The sequence below is a fragment of the Hypanus sabinus genome, chromosome 14, assembly GCF_030144855.1.
Source record: "Hypanus sabinus isolate sHypSab1 chromosome 14, sHypSab1.hap1, whole genome shotgun sequence".
NCBI lineage: Eukaryota > Metazoa > Chordata > Chondrichthyes > Myliobatiformes > Dasyatidae > Hypanus > Hypanus sabinus.
Window position 1 is genome coordinate 42,736,381 of NC_082719.1, and position 21,406 is coordinate 42,757,786.

Sequence of the window (21,406 nt, forward strand, 5' to 3'; positions counted from 1 at the left end):
AACACTGGGGAGCAGCACCGACTCCAATGTAGATGCCATACCACTCTGCCTCCAGCACTCCAGTGGAGTGCCCCACTTCCCAATGCCTCCACAGAACGGTTGAAAATAAGCGACACTGCAGCTTGAGGCCTAACCCTTCCTACAACCAAGGCCACAGAGCTCCCCATTCATTCACCAATAAACTAATGACTTGGACTTGCAGCATTCCAAGCCACCAATGACCGATGGGGTCATGCAATCACAAGAAAAGCAACTAAGATATTCACTCTGTTAAGACTACACACCTTTTTCACGCACTCCTGCTTTTCTGCCGCACAGCTCACAGTAAGTTCAGCTCCTTCAGTTTCTCCAACTCACCGAATGGGTAGAGCTGCAGTACTTCAATTTCTTTATGTCCAGAAAGATCTTGCAATCGTAAAAAAGTATGCTTAAAAAAGACAACAATGTCTTTGTTTGATCCTGAAGAAGCTATTGCATCCAAGCACACTGCCATGTTGCCAGAATTAGTCTGTCAATCTATTTTCAATCTATGCCAATTCTGAATTGCTTTGAAATTAACTTATGTGGGTCTTTAAAGGCTTTCTGAAAATCCAAATATACTACATACGTTTGATCTAGTAAAATAACCATCCTCTAAAAGCATTATTCCCCTTTCATAAATTTGTGCTGATTTGTCTTATCCCAAATGTGTAGGTCCTTAACCATGTAACAATATAACAATTACAGCACGGAAACAGGCCACCTCGGCCTTTCTAGTCTGTGCCGAACGGTTATTCGCACCTAGTCCCACTGACCTGCACTCAGCCCATAACCCTCCATTCCTTTCCTGTCCATATACCTATTCAATTTTACTTTAAATGACAATACCGAACCTGCCTCTACCACTTCTATTGGAAGCTCGTTCCACACAGCAACCACTCTTTGAGTAAAAAAATTCCCCCTCGTGCTACCCTTAAATTTTTGCCCAACTCTCAACTCATGTCCTCTTGTTTGAATCTCCCCTACTCTCAAAAGAAAAAGCCTATCCTCCTCAACTCTATCTATCCCCCTTATAATTTTAAATACCTCTATCAAGTCCCCCCTCAACCTTCTATGCTCCAAAGAATAAAGACCTAACTTGTTCGATTTTTCCCTGTAACTTAGGTGCTGAAACCCAGGTAACATTCTAGTAAATCTTCTCTGTACTCTCTCTATTTTGTTGACATCTTTCCTATAATTCTTAATCCTTCTCTGACTCTATTGTAGGAAAGTAACACGGTCAGTTTGTTCGATTAGCCATTTCCAATACAGTACGTTCTATTGAAAGCAGGTTAGTTTTCAAGATTTTATTCAAAATAGTTCAAATTTTATGCATTTTGTACTAAATGATTAGTAAATTTATATGGAAAACCATAAGGCCAATATTCATTTAGACTACAAGGTATTTATCATATATTGCAATAAACTATAGACATTTCAGTATTAAATTGTAATTTTAAATACAGATTTACAATATTCCTTACAAACCAACCTCTAAGGTGACTTTGTGGGGTCACCTCTGCACCCACCCTCCGTGAGACCCCACGAAGTTTGTCACTTGCAGTATTATTCAAAAGGTATTGTAGAATGCTTAAAGTGGTACTTGCAATGTCAGAAACTATGCTAAAGATAGTTATAAATCAGAACATATAAATCTGCACAGGAACAACATCAAATACAAAATATTGCACAATAGAACTACCCAGTCCATATCATTGACATTAGATCTGAAAGGTATACAAGGCAAAGTAGCTTATTGTTAAATGATTCATGTTACATGAACATGTTGCCACAGCTATTTCAAAAAGTATATAACTTTAATAGTTGCATGACACCATACATTTTCATTTAAGAATATGTCTTGAACTTTTATTACCAGCTGAAAAGTTATCATACACTAGTAAACTAACCATCAACTCAAAAGGTTCTTCCAGTCAGTTCAATTACTCTTGTGCAAAAAAATTCTGAACCCATGAACAACAATCACACACTTGAAAACTTAATGGTTTAATTTTCCAAGATACCATTTCAATAACTAAAAATTGCATGATTTTAAAACTTTGAATAAAATTTCCGCAAAGCATGAGAAGCTGTCAGAAAACCAAGTGTTGTAAAATATAATGGGGCAAACCAATAAAAGCTGCCATTTTACCATCTGTTTATGAACAAAGCTAGTAGATGTGAGCTATATGTTAAATGAATTTTATTGCACATAAATATAATGTAAACATTACATAAACATACTTTGGTACTACTGTACTGTATTTTAGCGTCTAGATAATGTTCAGTAAACAATTATTGTGTTGGTTGTTGTGCTGGTAGAGACCAGCTTTGCATAGATATGTTTTCCAAAATTTTGCTTAATTATGAAATTAACTTATGTGGGCCTTAAAAGGCTTTCTGAAAATCTAAGTATACCACATACATTGGATCTAGTAAGATAAACATCCTTAAAAAGCAAAAGAGAAAATTCTATTCCTTAAAAGATGGTAAGATTTTAATCGTTGACATTTCTTGCACCTTACCCATCATTTTTCTCCCCCTCAAGCCACATGACCAGTTAAAATTTTTCTATATGTAATTCTGCACAGAAACAACCAGCAGGCTATTTTATATGAAGAACAATGGAATCATGTTTGATGCTTTAATTTCATATGCAGATATGTGCATACCTTCAAGCAGTGACTGTTGGTCAACAAATCAGCTTTTGGAATTTTAGTTTCTACTTAAAGGGAAAGCGTGGTGATTTTAGTGTGCAAGTGTCAAACACACTAAAATGTAACAAGATTGGGTCTTGTACCTGTGTTTTGATTTAAATGTTGATTTATTTTTTTTAATTTTATTTAGATATACAGCATGGAACAGGTTACACCAGTCCACCCAGATTTAACCCTGGTCTTATCATGGTACAATATGCAATGACCAATTACACTGGACAACAAAGATTTTGCTTCCTGAATACCTTTAGGTGTGTCATATGAATTTAGGGCTAATGATCATGAAAATCACCATTTTTTAAATTAAACTTATGTTTATTTTTTCAATTCATAATTCAAGTCAATTAAAATGTTGCCTACAATGTAAGCTGTAAAGTTTCCTAGCTTGTCCAGGCATGCTTGGGCATACTTAGGCGGCATGGCTGCTGCATGGCAGGACAGGTTTTAGTAATAACTATTGGGTTCAGGACTGTAAAGATGGAATTTGCTATCACCAGGCACAAAAATTTCTATGAAGGATTTTGATATTTGACACGAAGCTTCCCAGAGTAACTGATGCCAAGATTAAGGAAAGCATTTTTGTTGGTCCACAAATCAAACAGGTCATCAATGACAGAAAATTTGAAGAATTTCTAGTGGGACCAAAGAAAATCACATGGAAGGCATTCAAAGAAGTTGTTGAAATTTTTCTCGGCATCTATGGAGCACCAAACTACATGCAACTGGTTGAAAGCATACTTCAAACATATAAAACCATGAAATGCAACATGTCACTAAAGATTCATTTTCTGCATTCCCATTTAGACTTCTTCCCTGCAAATCTTGGCGTTTGTTAGTGATGAGCATGGTGAAAGGTTCCACCAGGATATTGCGGTCATGGAGAAAAGATACCAAGGCAACTGGATTCCATCAATGCTGGTGAGTTATTGTTGGACACTTAAGCAAGAAACTTCAGAAACTGAGTACAAATGAAAATCATTAACAAAATATTTTTAACTTAGTTGAACTATTGCAAAACATCAGCACCATCATGCAATTAAACACGTTGTATTCGAAAAAAGTTAATTGGTTGTTTCTCCAAATTCCTACATGATACAAGTATTCCAAAATTATATTTGTGGTCATCCTCAAGCAGCTTTTCATAAACACAAAAAAAAATTTCAGAGGAAGCAACACTTTTGAAAAAATTTGGGAGATTTCCTGGTGGTGGCTGATGGAGTAGCAGCAATCTCCTGTTGCTCCAATTCTAATTATCTTACTATTTCCAATCTGTCTTGAAACTTCCTTTTTAAGTATGTTTTCATTATGGCTACATCAAGGTGTGGCAGAGGTACTAAAAAAGATGATCCCCCTGTTTCTTTGGATTCTATTATGTATTTGCTGCAAAGTCATACACGAGAAACCTCTGCGAAGTTTCAACAATTCAGCTCTGAATTTAAACAAATAGATGGTAAATTGGATTCTATTCAGCAAACTCTTAATGAACATGATAAAGGTATAAAAACTAATGAAGCAATGTTGTCGTCTCTGGAAACGGAAGTGGATGAACTGCGAAAGCTTTGTGAAAAGCAATTTCAGTCCAACAAAAAGTTAAGACAGATTATCAACATAGAAAATAGAAGTAGAAGGAATAACCTACAGGTTCTGGGTCTCGAAGAATTAATCAAAGGTAATCATCCTATGGAATTCTTTGCAAACTTTCTGCAAGAATTATTTCTGGAAATCTTGGCATCTTTGCCTATGATTGATCGAGCTCACACGTCTCCCATGTTTAGACTTCCTAACAGACATAGTCCAAGATCAGTAATAATTTGTTTTCATGAATTTATAACAAAGGAACTGTTAATATGTGAATCTCATCGAAGAGGCATGATTATTGTGGCGGCAAGATTGGAACTGTTGAAGATTACTCGCCTGAGGTTATACAGGAACGTGCTAAGTTCAAAGAAATTTGTCCGAATTTTTTTAACAAGGGTTTAAACCTCCCTTCGCTATCCAGGTTGTCTCAGAATCACACTTAGAAACTGTTCTTTTGAATGGTTTCGTTCAACTGCTGAAGCACAAAGGTTTTTAAAATTCGAAGGCTAGCTGTTTAGTTTGTTCTGACATGAAGACACAAGAGTAAATGAGAAACTTTTAATTCACAAATCCTGTCAAAGGGGCATGATTCATTATAGGGTGGAAAATTAGATTCTCAAAGACTATTCGCTTGAGGTTATGCAGGAATGTGTTAAGTTTAAACAAGCATTGTTCAAATTTTTTAACAAGGGTTTAACATGTCCCTTGACTACCCAGTTTGACTGAGAATCTCATTAAAGATGGACCCTTCGAATGGTTTTGTTTGAATGCTGAAGCATGAAGATTTTTTAAAATTTGAAAGCTAACTGCTTAGCCTGTTTTGTCATGAAGATATAAGATTAAATGCTTAATGTCTTTCTCTATGAATAATGGTATCTTTTACTTTTGGTAAACCTTTGTAACTAATTTCCTTTTGTATTTTTTAATACTGTATTTTTGATATACGAGAATTGGATTTCTAGTCTGGATATTGTTTAGACTAGGTTGGAATATAAACAACCTTGAAATTAACTGGAGCAATGACCAGATTTTTTTGGTGGTTGCTTGTAGTTGTAGATGCCAGCTTTCTATTGGTCTGTTTTCCTTCTTTGGGAGGTGGTTGGGGGTGTTTTTTTCCCTCTCAGAAGCAGTTTTCAAATTTTTTCAGCCAACTTGTTGCTTGGTTACCATTTCTCAAGGTTTATGGATGGGTTTTAACTTACATTTTAACCCTTTAAATAATACTAAAAATGGACCAAACTATTAACTTACTCAGATTTAACATGAAAGGGTTAAATCACCCTGTTAAACGTAATAAGATTTTTGCTTATATTAAGGTCCCTTTTTTTTTACAAGAAACTCACATACACAAATGTGATCATCTACAATTTTAGCCATTGGAATGGACTTCGTTTTCATTCGTCTTTTCAGGCCAAATCTAGAGGAGTTTTGATTCTTATAGATAATACACTGTCCAACATTGTGTCTGATACTAATGGACATTTCATTATAGTTTCAAGAAAAGTAGATAATAAATTAATAGTATTTGCCAATATGTATGCCCCAAATGTAGATGATCCAGGATTCTTTGAGCATTTTTTTCTGCTTTTAGCAGATCTGAGTCTTTATTCTTTTAGGATGGGAGGAGCTTTTAACTGCTAGCTAGACCCAATTTTAGACCGAACATCTTCTAAACCAGTGGCTCTTAATAAATCAGCTTTGTTTATTCAATCTTTTTTTATTGAAATGTGGTATTGTTGATATTTGGCATTTCTTAGATCCTTTAGATAGAGGGTACTCATTTTCCCCCATGTTCATCATACGTATTCCAGGATTGATTATTTGTTTTATTGATAGTCAAATAATTTCATCAGTTCGTTCCTATGAATATAAAGAGATTGCTGTTTCAGATCATGCTCTTGTTATCTGATATGGAATTTTTAAAATTTCTAGAGAGGCATATTATTTTGTTTTTTGAAGAGAATAAAAAGGAAGAGACTTCTAATCTTATTCTATGGGATACTTTCAAGGCCTATATTAGAGGACAAATTATTTCTTATACTGCAAGTGTTAAGAATAAAGCTAAGAAAGAAAGAATTGAATTAGCCAATCAATTGAAACAATTAGATCAAAAATATGCTATAGCTCCAGATCCTGTTTTAAATAAAAGATTTGTTGAAATTAAAACTAAATATAATCTTTTGTTAACATATCCAATTGAAACTCAACTTCTTAAATATAAAACTCAATTTTACATTCACGGAGATAAATCAGGCAAAGTATTGGCCAACCAATTAAAAACTTCCGCAGGTAAACAACAAATTAAAGAAATTTACAAAACTAATGTTGATAGGACAACTGAGCACTCTGAAATAAATGACACATTTAGAGAATTCTAATCTTTATAGTTCTGATTCCCCTAAAGATAATATTGTAATGAATAATTTTCTAGATCAATTAAATATCCCTGCACATTCTGCAGATAATTGTAAACAGATAGATCAACCCATTTCTCATGAGGAAATTGCTGAGGCTATACGTTCATTACACTCAGGGAAGGCCCCGGGTCCGATGGATTTTCTGGAGAATTTTATAAGGCTTTTTCTTCATTAATTATACTGCAGTTACACTTAAGTCTTTCTGGATTCTTCCAAATTGGGCAGCTTGTCTCAATCTTTCTATGAAGCCTCTATTTCGCTTATCCTAAAGAAGAACAAGGACCCAACTGAATGCTCTTCATATAGGCCAATTTCATTACTCAATGGTGATACTAAAATTCTCTCTAAAGTTCTGGCTCGTAGGATTGAAAATATTCTACCTTCTATTACTTCTGATGATCAGACTGGATTTATTAAAAACTGACATTTCCATTTTAATATACGCCGTGTATTAAATGTTATTTACTCTCCCTCCCAGGAGATATCAGAATGTGTGATATCCTTAGGTGCTGAGAATGCCTTCGATCGGGTTGAATGGAATTATTTATTTAAAACCTTAGAAAAATTTAATTTTGGACCAGATTTTATTCAATGGATTAAATTACTTTATCTATCTCCTTCTGCCTGGGTTGTTACTAATTTTCAAAACTCCAAACCATTTAAACTTCATCGCGGAACTAGACAAGGCTGTCTGTTGAGCCCTTTGCTCTTTGATCTAGCTTTAGAACCTCTTGCCATTGCTTTTCCAGAATCTAATGATATCTGTGGTATTTTATGGAGAGGTATTACTCACAAAATCTCGCTTTACGCTGGTTAAATGGAAAGATGTTTTTCCTCCTACTCATGCTCAATGGTAATGCAACGTTGTCATGTTTAGATTTAGAGAAGATTCGTTGTTCAATTTCTGAATCTCGTCAAGACTTTCAACCATTGTGGGGACCTGTTCTGAATTATTTTCAAAACCTTTGTTGGTTAAACTCATATGTTGGCTATTATTAAATTTTATTATATGAGAAGGTATTTTACCTTATTTTCTCCTTAATGAAGAGCTTACGTCTTGGTAGGGATTAGATTTTTTTTTTTGTAATAAGTTAGTATAGTTCAATATTGATTAACATATGAATACGGGGTAATGAGATTGTTATTATGAACAGATATAATGTAATTGATAGTTTTTTAAAGTCTTTTTTGACATTTTAAATACACTTCCTTGTACTCTGTATTCTTCTACTTAGAAACTAATAAAAATATTGAAAAAGAAAAAATTTCTTGTCCAGTGTATCCTACTAAGTGGTACATCTTTGTACTGTGGAAGGAAACTGGAGCATCAGGAGTAAACCTACATCACAGGAAAGACATACAAACTTTCTTACAGAGGATGTTAGAATTGAATTCCGACACCTTGAGCATCGCACTAACCACTACACTTCCATGGCACCCCAATTGCATAGAACTGCAAATAATTACAGTATTTTTTTAATATCCAAGATTTTTTTTGAGAACTTTTTTTTTGCAAAGTAGGCACTGCATTTACAAATATTAGGCTCTATTAGCATTTTGCAGTGGTTAGCTATACATAAATTAACAGGCCAATTTTACTTTAAGCTAAGAAAACAATGTTTTCATCTATTCACATTGATTTCTCATCCATTTTGTTGCCTATTTACTACACACATTTCATTTTGTAGTCATCTTCACACAAGGGTACTTATGAAACAATTACGTTTAACATTTCAGCACAAGAATACACATCTTCCCTTAACTTCATCTAATTATTGGATTCTAAAAGGTATACCTTTAGAGTTCTGCAGACCCACTTATTGTTTTATAACATTATTTGAAAAGATATGAAAGAAATCTCTGCATAGAAATATTAAAAATATAAATCAAGCATCTGTACTTATTTTCAAATGAACAAGCCAAAATACTAAGTATTAACATATTCGAGCAGTAATGCATAAATACCTATAGATTCACATCTTTTTTAAGTATATCACATGTACTGGAAGACTTTACATTTCATTTAAATTCCCTTCCCACTACCATGCCACCGAAATTACTGGAATTTGCTGAAATCCTTCTTGAAAGTTCATGAGATTGTTATGCTCTTCAGTAGCTTAATTAAGTACTTTTTCAAGATGTACGAACACGGTTCATGTTTCTGGAACACAGAGGGCAACAGAGACAATTCCAATGTTCTCATTCAGAACTTAAGTCAAATGGCTGTAAATGCAGAAAATTTTGAAGCAAATAACAAATAATAATCTCGTTGACTTTTTTTTCCTTTCTGTTGCACAACAGTCAACTGCAGTACCTCAAGGTAAAATTATCTAACTTAAAGAGCAAACCAAAGCTCTGTGGGATACACAAACTTTATACTGGACCTACTTATACTGCAAATAGAAATGCTATTTCTTAACTATAATATAAAAAGTATTTTTATCTATCCTATTCTCAAACCATGGAAATAGAGAATTTTCTTCAAGGCACAGTTTTTCATTGGATAAGCCACAAATTTTAAGTAACTGTTCCCCTCAATTTAAAACGATTGAAGATACTTCTTATCGCTCTGCAAATTATACTATGCATTGCAAAAGAAAAAGAAAGGGTTGATGGTGGGCACCATTTCCACATTCCTATTATATTAAACTTCAAGATTAAAAATTTCCTAGAATTGGTCATTCATTTATGGATGTATTCTATTACAACACATAATTAAGTTTGATTTAATGTTGCTAATTTTACATGTTCAGAAATGGTTTAAATACAGGGGCGGGGGGTAGAGAAGGACGTTCTGAATGCCAAGAAAATATTAATAACGAACCTTCCATTATAAAACTCCTCACTTCCCAAGATGGTAATCCATGTCATTCATCAGATGTACAGACATATTGGTTTACTTGAATAAAAAAACATTTTAAAAACTTCTATCTGCACAGATTTTTTGGTTACTTTTGGTTTTTAAACTTGTGAGACATTTAAAAAAATAAACAGGTTTAGCAGGTTTTAGGAAAGGAGATTATATGAAGCATAACATAAAGGATTTCAAAATTATCACTAAAGGTTTCTAGCAATTATATTGACAATCTATACATAGGACATGTAATACAAAGAACAAAATTAAATTACATGTTTTGGTCATCGTAGATTTGTCATGTAGATAATCACACAACACATCGTAAAAACATTGGGAACATTCTAAACTACCACAGGTACACAGTTTGATGCAAAAGTCAGTTTCATACTTTGGTTTTCATTCAGAAATGTGCAACACTTCTCTCGTCTGCCCTTGGCTGAAGTGATTTTGACTGCAGAGATACAAATTAAAAAATGGAGAAGTAAAAGTTCATCTTAATTCATCAGTGGCAACTGAGCAGAATTCTATTCAGAACTAAATGTTTTTTTTATTTCATTTAAACTGTTTAATTTCTGTATCAGTTAAAGATATTACAAATTAAAATCATATTTTACAATCCCAGATCTCAATTTTTACAAGGAGGGTCAAGAATCCAAGTGAGAGCATTGAAGGTTACTGCAGCTATCCTGAAGGTGACTGACAACTGGGGAGTGCAAAGGTCCCCTATAGTCTCTCTCCTCTCAAACAGGTACAATGCATTACTTGTAGGAAAACAGCAGCAGAGTTTTGAAATGCAGAAAAGGAGAAATAAAATTGGAAGAGTGATAGTGTTAGGGGATTTTAACAATTGTGGGGGGCAGATGTGCACATCTGTGGCTGCTAATCAAAATCCAGAATGGTTTGCTACTCCCTCAATGCGAGGGTCAAGGACGTCTTCAGCTGCAGAACAATCTGAAGATGAAGGGTGAACAGCCAGCAACATAAGCAGAAGGGATGAAGTCCTGCAACAAGGAGCTACTTTTTAAGAGCAAGACCTCAAAGGCTGTAATCAATGGACTGTTTCCAGTGTGTGCAACCTAGTGAGTTTAGGAACATAAGACTAAGTGAGGTCAGTCAAATAATTGACTGAAGGAGGGTGGTGCTTTGGGTTCCTGGATCATTGAGACCACAGCAGATAAGTTTACATCTGCACAGTAGGAAGCATTCAAAGGAGAAGTAGTAATGGTTCAGAGCCAATGTTCTTGTAAAGGTGAAAGCCAAGAGTAATGACAACAGAAAACCCTGGATGCCATGGTACAAATGGTTGCAAAAAGGGGGAGAAAAAAATGGCAGATATAAAGGATGAAAGTTGGGGAAGCCAGTCAACAATCTAAAAAAGGTAAACACTTAAAAAAAATATAGGAAGTGAAAAGCAGCTCATAAAGTATCACAACTGACAGTATTAGGATAAATCCAAAGTTGTTTTCTACAATTATTAAGGACAAATGAATAACCAGGGGAAAGAGTATAACTCACTAGGAACAACAAGGCAATAACAAAAGAAATGGACTTTGTAGTTAAAGGATTCAAAGGGAAATGTGAAATGCTGGTACAGATCTCCCTAAATAAATGAGGTCTTGATATAACCTACTCATATAACCAGATGACTTATTTCAAAACGTGGCTACTGCCAGGCAACATACAACTAAGTGGACATAAAATTGTTGCTCTGGTGCTGATGATGAGGCTGCAACATTTGAATTCTATATATATATTTCATTTTGTTTTAATTGGAATATTTGTTCTGATTCCAAATTTCCACAGTGGACTTTATTAACAGCTCAAAGTCTTACTTTCAAAATTTTAATATCTTGCTCAACTCTCTTTTGGACATGTGACAGAGATGGTATAGAGAACTGAAGCAGAAACCAGTAAATTAGTTACTTCAGAATAACCCATTAGCATAAGAGTTTATGTTCTCACTTCCATTCAATGGCATATTACTACACTGATGAAAGCCATGCAAGGAAAACATAAAAATTAAATGTGACAGCTTAAGTATAATCACCACTTTCCTGAATATTTTGCGAAATGAACTGCATATATCATATTTCTCATTTGTCTATTCCATCAAGGAAGGAAATTGACTTAATTTTAGGAAGGATTTGAAAATTTCACTTATTTGTACTAAAATAATAGAAATAGTTATATATCCCTTTGGTCGATTTCAATCAGATATTATTCGTTATATACCAGTTATCAGACAGAGACAAAAATGAGCTAACTGTTTAACATTTGGCTGCTGCTAAATGACAATTTACTTTCTTTCCAACCTTGCGATAAGTTGTCTGTTCTGGGGAAGATGGTATTAATTTAACTGTCAAACCTATTGATTTAAATGAAGATTCAGTCAATTTAAGTGCACACAAAGGATAACAAATGGATATATGGCCTGCTAAATTTTGTATATACCTGTGTGAATGTAGTGGTGAGGGCACATGGGTAGGAGAAAATCCAGGAAACAAAAGCTTGCTGACTTTAAATACGCTGACTTGATGCCTACAGAATTAAATGGCTTAGTAATTCATACCTGGATTTATCTCAATAGAACAAATTAACCTATCCACTGAAAAAGAACTGCAGAATACATGACGGAATGTGAAAAGAAAATCTTCAATTTAATCACACAGAAAGGAAGCATTGTGCGTACTTGTCAAGGTCCAACTTCAGTTGGACATTGAAAGCTGAATGCTGGAATGAAATTCACTTGTGTTATGGAACAGGCAATGAATGCAAAATAAAATCAGCTATCAAGGGCACCTCATAAAATCATATGGTTATATTGCCTGCTGCTCTTTGCCACTCATTAAACAGAGAAAAGCAGACTCATGGAATAACAGACAACAGCCTGCAAAAATCTCTGGAAAAAGCTTAATGGAGACATTTATTTGATACAAAGCAATGTTTACACTGTTGTACATAGAACATGAATTACCAACAGAGATAACAGAAGTATCCTATATTACAATATCAGTTAAATTTCAAGCTGTGCCACCATATCACCCTAACAGATCTGCTCCCATGACCAAGGTTTGATGCTGACTGTACGGAGTTTGCACATCCTCCCATTTTCTGTGGACTTTGTGTAATAGCCTGGTTTTCCCTTACATCCCAAAGAAATACTCCGTAGCCATTTATTAGGTACAGGAGTGGAACCCACTGTGGTCTTCTGCTGTAGCCCATCCACTTCAAGGTTCAGCGTGATGTGCCTTCTGCACACTGTTACAATATGTGGTTATTTGAGTTACTGTTGCCTTCCTGTCAGCTTGAACCAGCCTAGCTATTCTGCTCTGACCTCTATGTGTCTAGACTATGTGTAGGTTACTGGTAGAATCAGGAAGGAGGTGATTGGAACATGAGGAAATGGAAAAGGTAGGATTAATGCAAGCATATTCTCGATGGACAGTGTGTACTCAGCAGGCCAAAAATGCCTTTTTCTTTGCTGTGTGACATTCTGACCCTACCAAGAGGGTTACAAAGGTCTTACCTGATTAACACCATCTACGGCATAGCTTCAGCTTCCGCTTCCTGAAAACAAAAAAAAATCACCAAGAAATTGAGAGAAATTGCATGATAAGGAGGTCTTTGTAATTACAGACTCTTCCCACTACAACTAACCAACAGAAAGTGGGAGGAGGTTGCATACAGAACGAGCCAGACTACAACACAAGCAAGATCCAAATTTTGTTTTCATTTTGCATAAATATAAAATACAGCTGCAGACGATTAATCATTTTGTTGAGCCAAGTATGATAATGCAGTTATACAGAGCTTAAAAGGATTTGCCACCTCTAGATTAATTTTCCCTTCAAGTTCCTCAAACTTAAAATTATTGGCAAAAACTGTTTCATAAAATACTTGCAGTTTTAGGATCTCCATAAGCAAAGTTACACATTACTACAAATACCATACTTCCACTAAGATTCCAAACTCACTGGTTATTGGACTGCACAATATGAAAAAAAATTGACAGACGTGCATCATATTCTACTATTTTGTTAATTTCTCTTCAATATTTTACGTACCTCTTTTTTATCTAGTTTCCCTGGTGAATTTGGAACATCTTGGACACCTACATGGGTAATGTTGTCCTCAGTGTTAGCATCTTCTGAAGGCGAAAGAAGCAACCCTTTTTGTTTGCTGGAGCGTGTTTTTGGATCAACATGTGTAACTCGAAATCTAGGAAACAATTGTACAAGATTACATTTAAAAACAGGAATGAATTATACACAAACACTGTGCTACTATTTGCTTTAGAGCTTATTCTCCTTCCACTGAATAACGTACAATATCTCTAAGTCATGTAACTTAAAAAACAGAATCAGAGTATTGAACCACAAGGTGTAGTAGCATTTGGTTTAGTTCGTCAATCTTAATCAATAAGCAAATTAAAAATAAGTATTCCCTCAGATTAAAATCTGTCAACCATCTTACTTCTGTTATCTGGCTTGTAACCAGCAACCATTTGCCCCGAATTACCCTTCATGTTTCAAGCATCACTATCAAGTACAACTCATTTTTTTTCCTTTCAAGAAGAACCACGTCATCTCCCTCCTCTTATAACAAATCTCTCACCACATTACAATTCTAGTAAATTATACTTCACATTCCCAATTCCAGGTTAATAACAGTCCTAAGTCAGACCACTGCATTCTACTTCATTCTGCTCTTCTTCAGCTCCTAAAGTATTGACCACTGGAATTCAAACATCTTCCTTCAAGTTAATGGCTCTCACATAGTGCATGTCTTTTGGCTGACCCCTTTTCACCCTCACATCTTCCTACTAACATGCTTCAATTTAGTTGCAAGGTGGCAACAAAGCAAAACATCTATCCCTTGATGACAGAATATTAAATGACCATGTTTTTACTTTGATGTACCTGCCTTGCATTCAATTGCCACAGCACTGTGGATGTTCACAACATCGTACCTCTCCATAGTAAACTTCTCTGACATTCAATTTTTTAAAAAAGCTTGCTAGTCCTAAATTCTGCATATCCCTGCATTGCCTTTCTCTTTCCAAGCTCCCTCTGGCCATTTACTTAGTATCATCCTAAATTATTGATGATGTCAGGTAACCATACCCTTGATTCTACTTACCAAGAAATATTTCTTTTTGAAAGATGTCTTAGGCTACTCAAGCTCAAAAAATTCCAAACCCTGAGTTGAAACAACTGAAAGCACTGCTACATATATGGTTGTTCAGGACACAACAGAATTTGCAGGCAATGTTTTTTCTGCATCATTATTTTGCAGTAAGTTTGAAGCAAATTTATTATCAAGATACATAAATGTCACCATATACCTCACTGAGATTCTTGCAGGCACTCACAGTAGATACAAAGCAACAATAGAATCAATGAAAATCTAGATACGACAAAGAAAAACAACCAATGTGCAAAAGACAACAAACTGCAAATACAAAAAAAGAGAAAATAATAATAATAAATGGGACTTCCTGTAAGATGGCGATTGTATAGTCGCTTCAAACTTTTGCTCCATTACATTTCTTACCTTTGCACTATGTACCCCCCTTTTTCTATTTCCGTTTGTTAATTCATTTGTCTTTCTTATCTGCCTGCGAATATGTCTATTTCACGATGACTACAAAGATTCCTAAATCTGGGGAAAAAAGATGCTTCTACATCCCTGTCAGCTGAGATTCTCTCTATTCTGGAACAGAATCAACAGGACATTATAATCGATATCAAGACTGAATTTAGGGCCTCTATCGGTCAGCTGGAGTCAAAATTGGATCAGATTAATGCCAGAGTGGATGACTAAGCTGAACAATTATCTCGCATCAACCTAACTTTCGAAGATTTAAAGCGCCGCATTCAGCAGCTGGAAACTCTGTGCTCCAATTTAACGGAGCAAAACAGCAAACTTACTTCCAAAATGGCAGATCTCGAAAACTGGAGCAGATGTAATAACATACGAATTCTCGGTTTGCCAGAGGTCACTAAAACGGGCTCACCCGTTCAATTTTTCTCTTCTTTCCTATGTGAGATCTTCGGGAAAGAAATTCTTTCGACTCCACCTGAGTTAGAAAGAGCCCATAGAATATTTATTCCTCGAGCTGTTTTGGGTTGTACAGCACGCCCAACTATCCTGTGTTTTCATCAATATCAGGTGAAAAATCTTCTGCATGGAGGCACGCCGAAGAGGTACCTTGACTTACCGAGGCAATACCATTTGTATTGTTGAAGACTATGCCCCCCAGGTTTTGAAGATGCATGCCAAGTTCAAAGGCGTTATGAAAGAGCTCTTTAATCATGGATTCAAACCTTCCCTCCGTAATCCTACCAATCTTCGAATTACTCTTACTACTGGGGACTATAAATGGTTTAAGTCGGTCAAGCAGGCTGAGAAGTTTATTTAAGGAGTCCCAGCCATTTCGACTTCATCGGACCTGGTTTGACTTTCCAAAATGACCGATAAGTACTTTCTAAATTAAAGCCTTTTTGCTGACTTAGAACTTATTTGAGTATCCTTAAATATCTTTTGAATATCCTTAATTACTGAGAACCACGAATGGTTTTAGTTGGTTTCTTTTCAGACTTGGTGTGATTTTAATTGGTCAATTAAAGTAGCTTTCCTGTGGACTCAGATTTAATCTGTGTAACCTTGTTTACTTTTGAATAATGTTATCTACTGAGAACCATAATTGGTCTCAGTTTATTCAGGAGGCTTAGAGTTTTTACTGAAGGTCACCCTGCCAATTTATTGTATCTGACTTGTTTTTTTCAAACAGCTGCTATGTACTTTCTTTATATGTAAAATTTCCCTCTTTTCCCCCTTTGTTCTTTTTTTCCCTTAAATTTACCATTTTTTTCCACTTTTTCATAGTTTCTCACGGGGTAGATTATTTTTCAATTATCATTTCGTATTAAGTCGTATATCTTCTCTGATGATACTGTTTCTGTTTGCAATTCTGATTTGTAGCTAGTTTTTGCCATATTATTTAAACAGAGCTTATTTCAATGCACGGAACTGGAAGCTGGTTTTTGGGGTGTTTTTCTTGTACAGCAAGCTGCTTTTTTAGGTAACCATCTAGTTTTGGGTTGCGAGGGTGGGGGGGGGGGGTTCTCCAGTACCAACACTATCTGACATTTTTATTGTTTTTCCTTGTTCCAAGACTTGTCTGTGTTCTGATCTTACTGATTTATGTTTATATTTTTCCTCCCAAACTATTATTTCAATGTCTGACCTTATATATGCCTACTACCTTTTATGTTTTAACAATTGATAATGGTTAGTCCATTGAAATTTGTGAGCTGGAATGTAAAGGGATTGAATCAACCTGTTAAAAGAAGGAAGGTCTTCTCCCATATTAACCAACTTAAAGCTGACATTGCCTTCCTCCAAGAAACTCATATTCGTAGTTACGACGATTTCCGTCTTATGTCAAGGTGGGTGGGTCAGCATTTTCATTCATCCTTCCTGGCCAAAGCTGGGGGGGGGGGGGTTCCATTCTTATTAATTCAAATGTTCCTTTTGAACTCCATAGTAAGATATCTGATACAAATGGCCATTTTATTATTGTTTCTGGCAAATCATATAACACTAAGGTGGTACGAGCTAACTTGTATGCTCCTAATTCCGATGATGTTAACTTTTTTGAACGCTTTTTTCCTTCATTACTAGATCTGAATTTATATTCTCTTATACTGGGTGGTGACTTTAATTGCAGGTTAGATCCAGCTTTGGATCGATCGTCCTCTGTTCCTAGATTACCTACTAAATCTGCTTTAACTATTCATTCTTTTCTTTCTAACTATGGTATCTCCGATATATGGCGTTTTCTTCATCCTACTGAGAGAGACTATTCTTTCTTTTCACATGTTCACCATATCTTTACTAGAATTGATTATTTTTTAATCGATAATCAACTTATTTCATTTGTTCACTCTTGTGATTATCAGAGTATACTGATTTCCGATCATGCTCCAGTCACTTTGTCTTTAAATCTTCGGTCTCCCTCAGAAGAATAAACTCGACTTTGTTATCGGATGATGATTTTGTAAAATTTATTAAGGATCAGATAACTTTTTTCTTAAACACCAATACATCATCTGAAATTTCATCCCAGATTGTTTGGGATGCTATGAAAGCATATTTGAGGGGTCAAATAATTTCATATACAATGAATCTTAATAGAAAGTACCATTTAGAGCGATTAGATTTGATTAATCAGATTAAAGTATTAGATCAACGTTACACCCAGAATAATAAATAAATATCAAAAAAAAACAATTGTAGAGTCCTTAAGAGTGAGTCAATAAATTCTGGAATCAGTTCAATGTTGGGGTGAGTCAAGTTATTCCCTCTGGTTCAAGAGCCTCATGGCTGAGATGTAATAACTGATCTTGAACCTAATGGTGTGGGACATGAAGCTCCTGTACGTCCTTACTAATGGCAGCAGTGAGAAGAGAGCATGACCTGGATGGTGCAGGTCTTTGGTAATGGATGGGGTTTTCCTGCAAAAGCGCTCCTTGAAAATGTGCTCAATGGTAGGGAGGGCTTTGCCTATGATGCAAGTCGATGATCAAGAAATTCATTTGCGTAACACTTATAAAAGTGTGTAACAGCAACTTCCTTGTTATTTGCTTCACTCCTAAATTTGACCAAAGACTATTTAGTGGAGATCAACCATGTGCAACTGATGCAAATTTCACATCAGAAGTGAACTTTCTCTGAATATCCTTCTTTTCTTTTGGGACATCATTTTTAGTGCCACAGGACTAGATCCCTTTGGATTTTTTGAAAACATTCCACACTGCCACACCAGCACTGAGGTCCCACTGATTTTATATCTGAAGCATAGCCCATAACCCCCAGACCTTCCTCCCAGCAAGGACCCTCCAATGTCTTGATCCCCATCTTTCCCTGTTAATTTTCAAACATTCCAAAATTCCAACCCATAGATTAGATTTCCTTAATATCTCTCACAGATCTGAGGTCACTCCTAAGCCTCCAACCACTAAAGTCTGGATCCTGACTCAATAATGTCCAAGGTCCCTGGTGGAGGCACAGATTTCCACCATTATCTGCAACTGCTTCCCAAAGGTCAATATGGATTTCCAATCTCAGTCACACCTTTCTCAATAATGTTTCCCCTTTTCCTTCCCGCCACACCAGGCTCTCATCACTGCATTACTTCTAGACCCACCTACAACAACAACACAAACATTGAAGCCTGGACTGAATCCCAAGGCACATATTTTTCATTGTGGAAAAATATGTTTATTAGCATTTTAATGTATCTCTATCTGCCAGTAAATGGTACTAGACATAATTGCAAATTCAGTGTGGTTCTGCCTCATATGCCCAAAAGCAATAGAAACAATCAAGTCAGCATTTTAGTCTGGTTTCACCAAATGCATCACATCTAGTTTTTTTAATTTTTCACCAACATAACACAAGAATCATCTTTTACTCAGAAGATGTTATATACCTCTACGTATATAGATAATCATTTTAATTGTGCATTTTTATTGTCCCTTTAAATTACTTAACATCTACTCCTACTTATCAAGTGTCTAATTTGATAAAAACTGGTCACTATTTGAGAGATTCATCACCTCACTTCAGCAAATACAATAGCGAGCTTTTTCCATATTTGTTATACTTGTAGTATACAGGAAATGAAGTGAAAACATAAACAAATTCAGAAACTTGATTTTTCATCACCTTCCCACGGATAATACTGTCACCTCTCCAGGACGACTCTTCCTGAATTCTCTAGTACTCTTTGACTTCCGACGGGTACAGCCTGAACAAGAGCTTCTCCCCGCTGCTCCACTAACTGTATGCAGATGATGTCCCTGAAAATTGTTCTCTGCAGTGCTTCCAGTTGGTGATACAGGACTTTCAGGAGTAACTGGACTAGGAGGACCATCGGGACTTGAAGGACTAACAGAGAGAAAAACCAGAGAGAAAAGAAACCGAATTTTAAGGTGCAGTAAAATTGTTTCTAATAATAACATTGCTAAACAAGCATCTATGGAGTGTAACAATTTTACAGGCTGTTTTCCATCGTAATTGCCATTTGCCAGTTTTTTATGCAGTTAAGTGTAAGCTACAATCTACATTGCATAGATAAAAAGCACATTAAACCTTTGTGACAGCTACCTGTTATTCCAGTGTACACAAACTCCAAGATGTGTACATTCCAACCACATATATGTGCCATTAGATGCTGTCAGGTGTACCAGCAACCTTAGTACAAGTTCTTATGCAGGGAAGTAATTAATTACAGTAACCAATTAATCTACCAGCAAATTTCTGGAACACTTGGAAGAAACCCAGATGGTCAGGAAGAAATGTTCAGCCTCTATATGCACAACACCCACTAGTGACAATCCTGGAACTGCAAGGCAAAAGCAGAAACTGGTGAACTAGTGCTTTGCAAAGACCCATTTATTTGGAACACTATTCTGGTGCAATTGGTGGCACTGAACTGCTCTCAGATCAACAACAGCATTGGTTCTTGATGTGATACAGTAGGCATTTCCATTATAAAGTGAAGGAATGGTTGAATTATTGGGATGACATAAAGGCAGTTAAAATCTCCTACTGAATGTGTTATAATTGACCTCAGTGGTAAAGATATACTGTACAGAATTAGACCCTTTGGCCTAACAAGTCTGTCCTAACCATCAAGCACCCTTTTTTTTTTAAACACTAAATTCACCATTACTCAATTTATCTAGTACATTCCCAGCAATTAGTCCACCACTCCCACAAGATTCTACTACTCAGCTATACATTAGGGCAACTTCCACACACTTTTGTGATGTGCGCAGAAACCAAAACACCCAGGGAAAGGACTACACATTCACAAGGAGAAAGAGCAAATTCTCCATGGACAGCTACAGAAGTCTGGATTGCACCCAGATCACGGGAGCTATGATGTTGAAGCACTCCTAGCTGTACTACTGTGCATCCCATATAGTTCAGCATTTTCCTAAAAAAAGTTATTGTCAGTGAAAGAAATACAGTAATCTGCTATCCATCCATCAAACGTCCCAATGACAAACAAGAGAAAATCTGAGTGCTGGAAATCCAAACAACACACACAAAATGCTGGAGGAACTCATGCTGGCAAAGATGTCAGGCAGCATCTACGGAAAAAAGTACAGTCGACATTTTGGGGCAAAGCTCTTCGGCAGGACTGGAGAAAAAAAGCTGAGGAATAGATTTAAAAGGTGAGGGGAGGGGTGAGAGAAACACCAGGTGATAGGTGAAATCTGGAGGGAGAACGATGAAGTAAAGAGCTGGGAAATTGATTGATTAATGAAAGCGACAGAAGGCCATGGAAGAAAGAAAGGGGGAGTGGAGCACGAGAAGGACGTGATGGGTTGGCAAGGAGATAAGGTGAGAGTGGGAAAAGGGATGGGAAGTAGTGAAGGGGGGGGTGAGGATCATTCCCAAAAGTTTGAGAAATCAATGTTCATGCCATCAGGTTGGAGGCTACCCAAATGGAATATAAGGTTTTGTTCCTCCAGCCTAAGTGTGGCCTCATCACAGCAGTGCAGGAGGCCATGAATGGACATATTGGAATAGGAATGAGAAGTGGAATTAAAATGGGTGCCCATTGAGAGATCCCACGTTCTGGCAGATGTAGCTTAGATGCTTGGCAAAGCGGTCTCCCAATCTACATCAGGTCTCACAAATGCACAGGAGACCATGCCGGGAGCATCGAACACAGTAAATGACCCCAACAGACTTGGATACGGAGGCTGGCGGGGTGGTAGGTGAGCACAAGAGCTATCCTA

At 36.1% G+C, this 21,406-nt stretch overlaps 1 protein-coding gene across 1 annotated transcript in view; it reads right to left on the bottom strand.

Annotated features, from left to right (window-relative positions):
- Nucleotides 1–1,321: 1,321 nt before the first annotated feature.
- The window catches only part of LOC132404682 (RELT-like protein 1), a 68,405-nt gene continuing 48,320 nt past the window's right edge, over nucleotides 1,322–21,406 (bottom strand). Inside the window, exons 5-8 of the mRNA XM_059989025.1 lie at nucleotides 19,320–19,541; nucleotides 13,652–13,805; nucleotides 13,114–13,154; nucleotides 1,322–10,038 (exon numbers count right to left, since the gene is read on the bottom strand). Of these exons, the coding sequence (XP_059845008.1) occupies nucleotides 13,128–13,154; nucleotides 13,652–13,805; nucleotides 19,320–19,541 (403 nt within the window). The 3' untranslated portion in view covers nucleotides 1,322–10,038; nucleotides 13,114–13,127. The remainder of the gene's footprint in view (nucleotides 10,039–13,113; nucleotides 13,155–13,651; nucleotides 13,806–19,319; nucleotides 19,542–21,406) is intronic.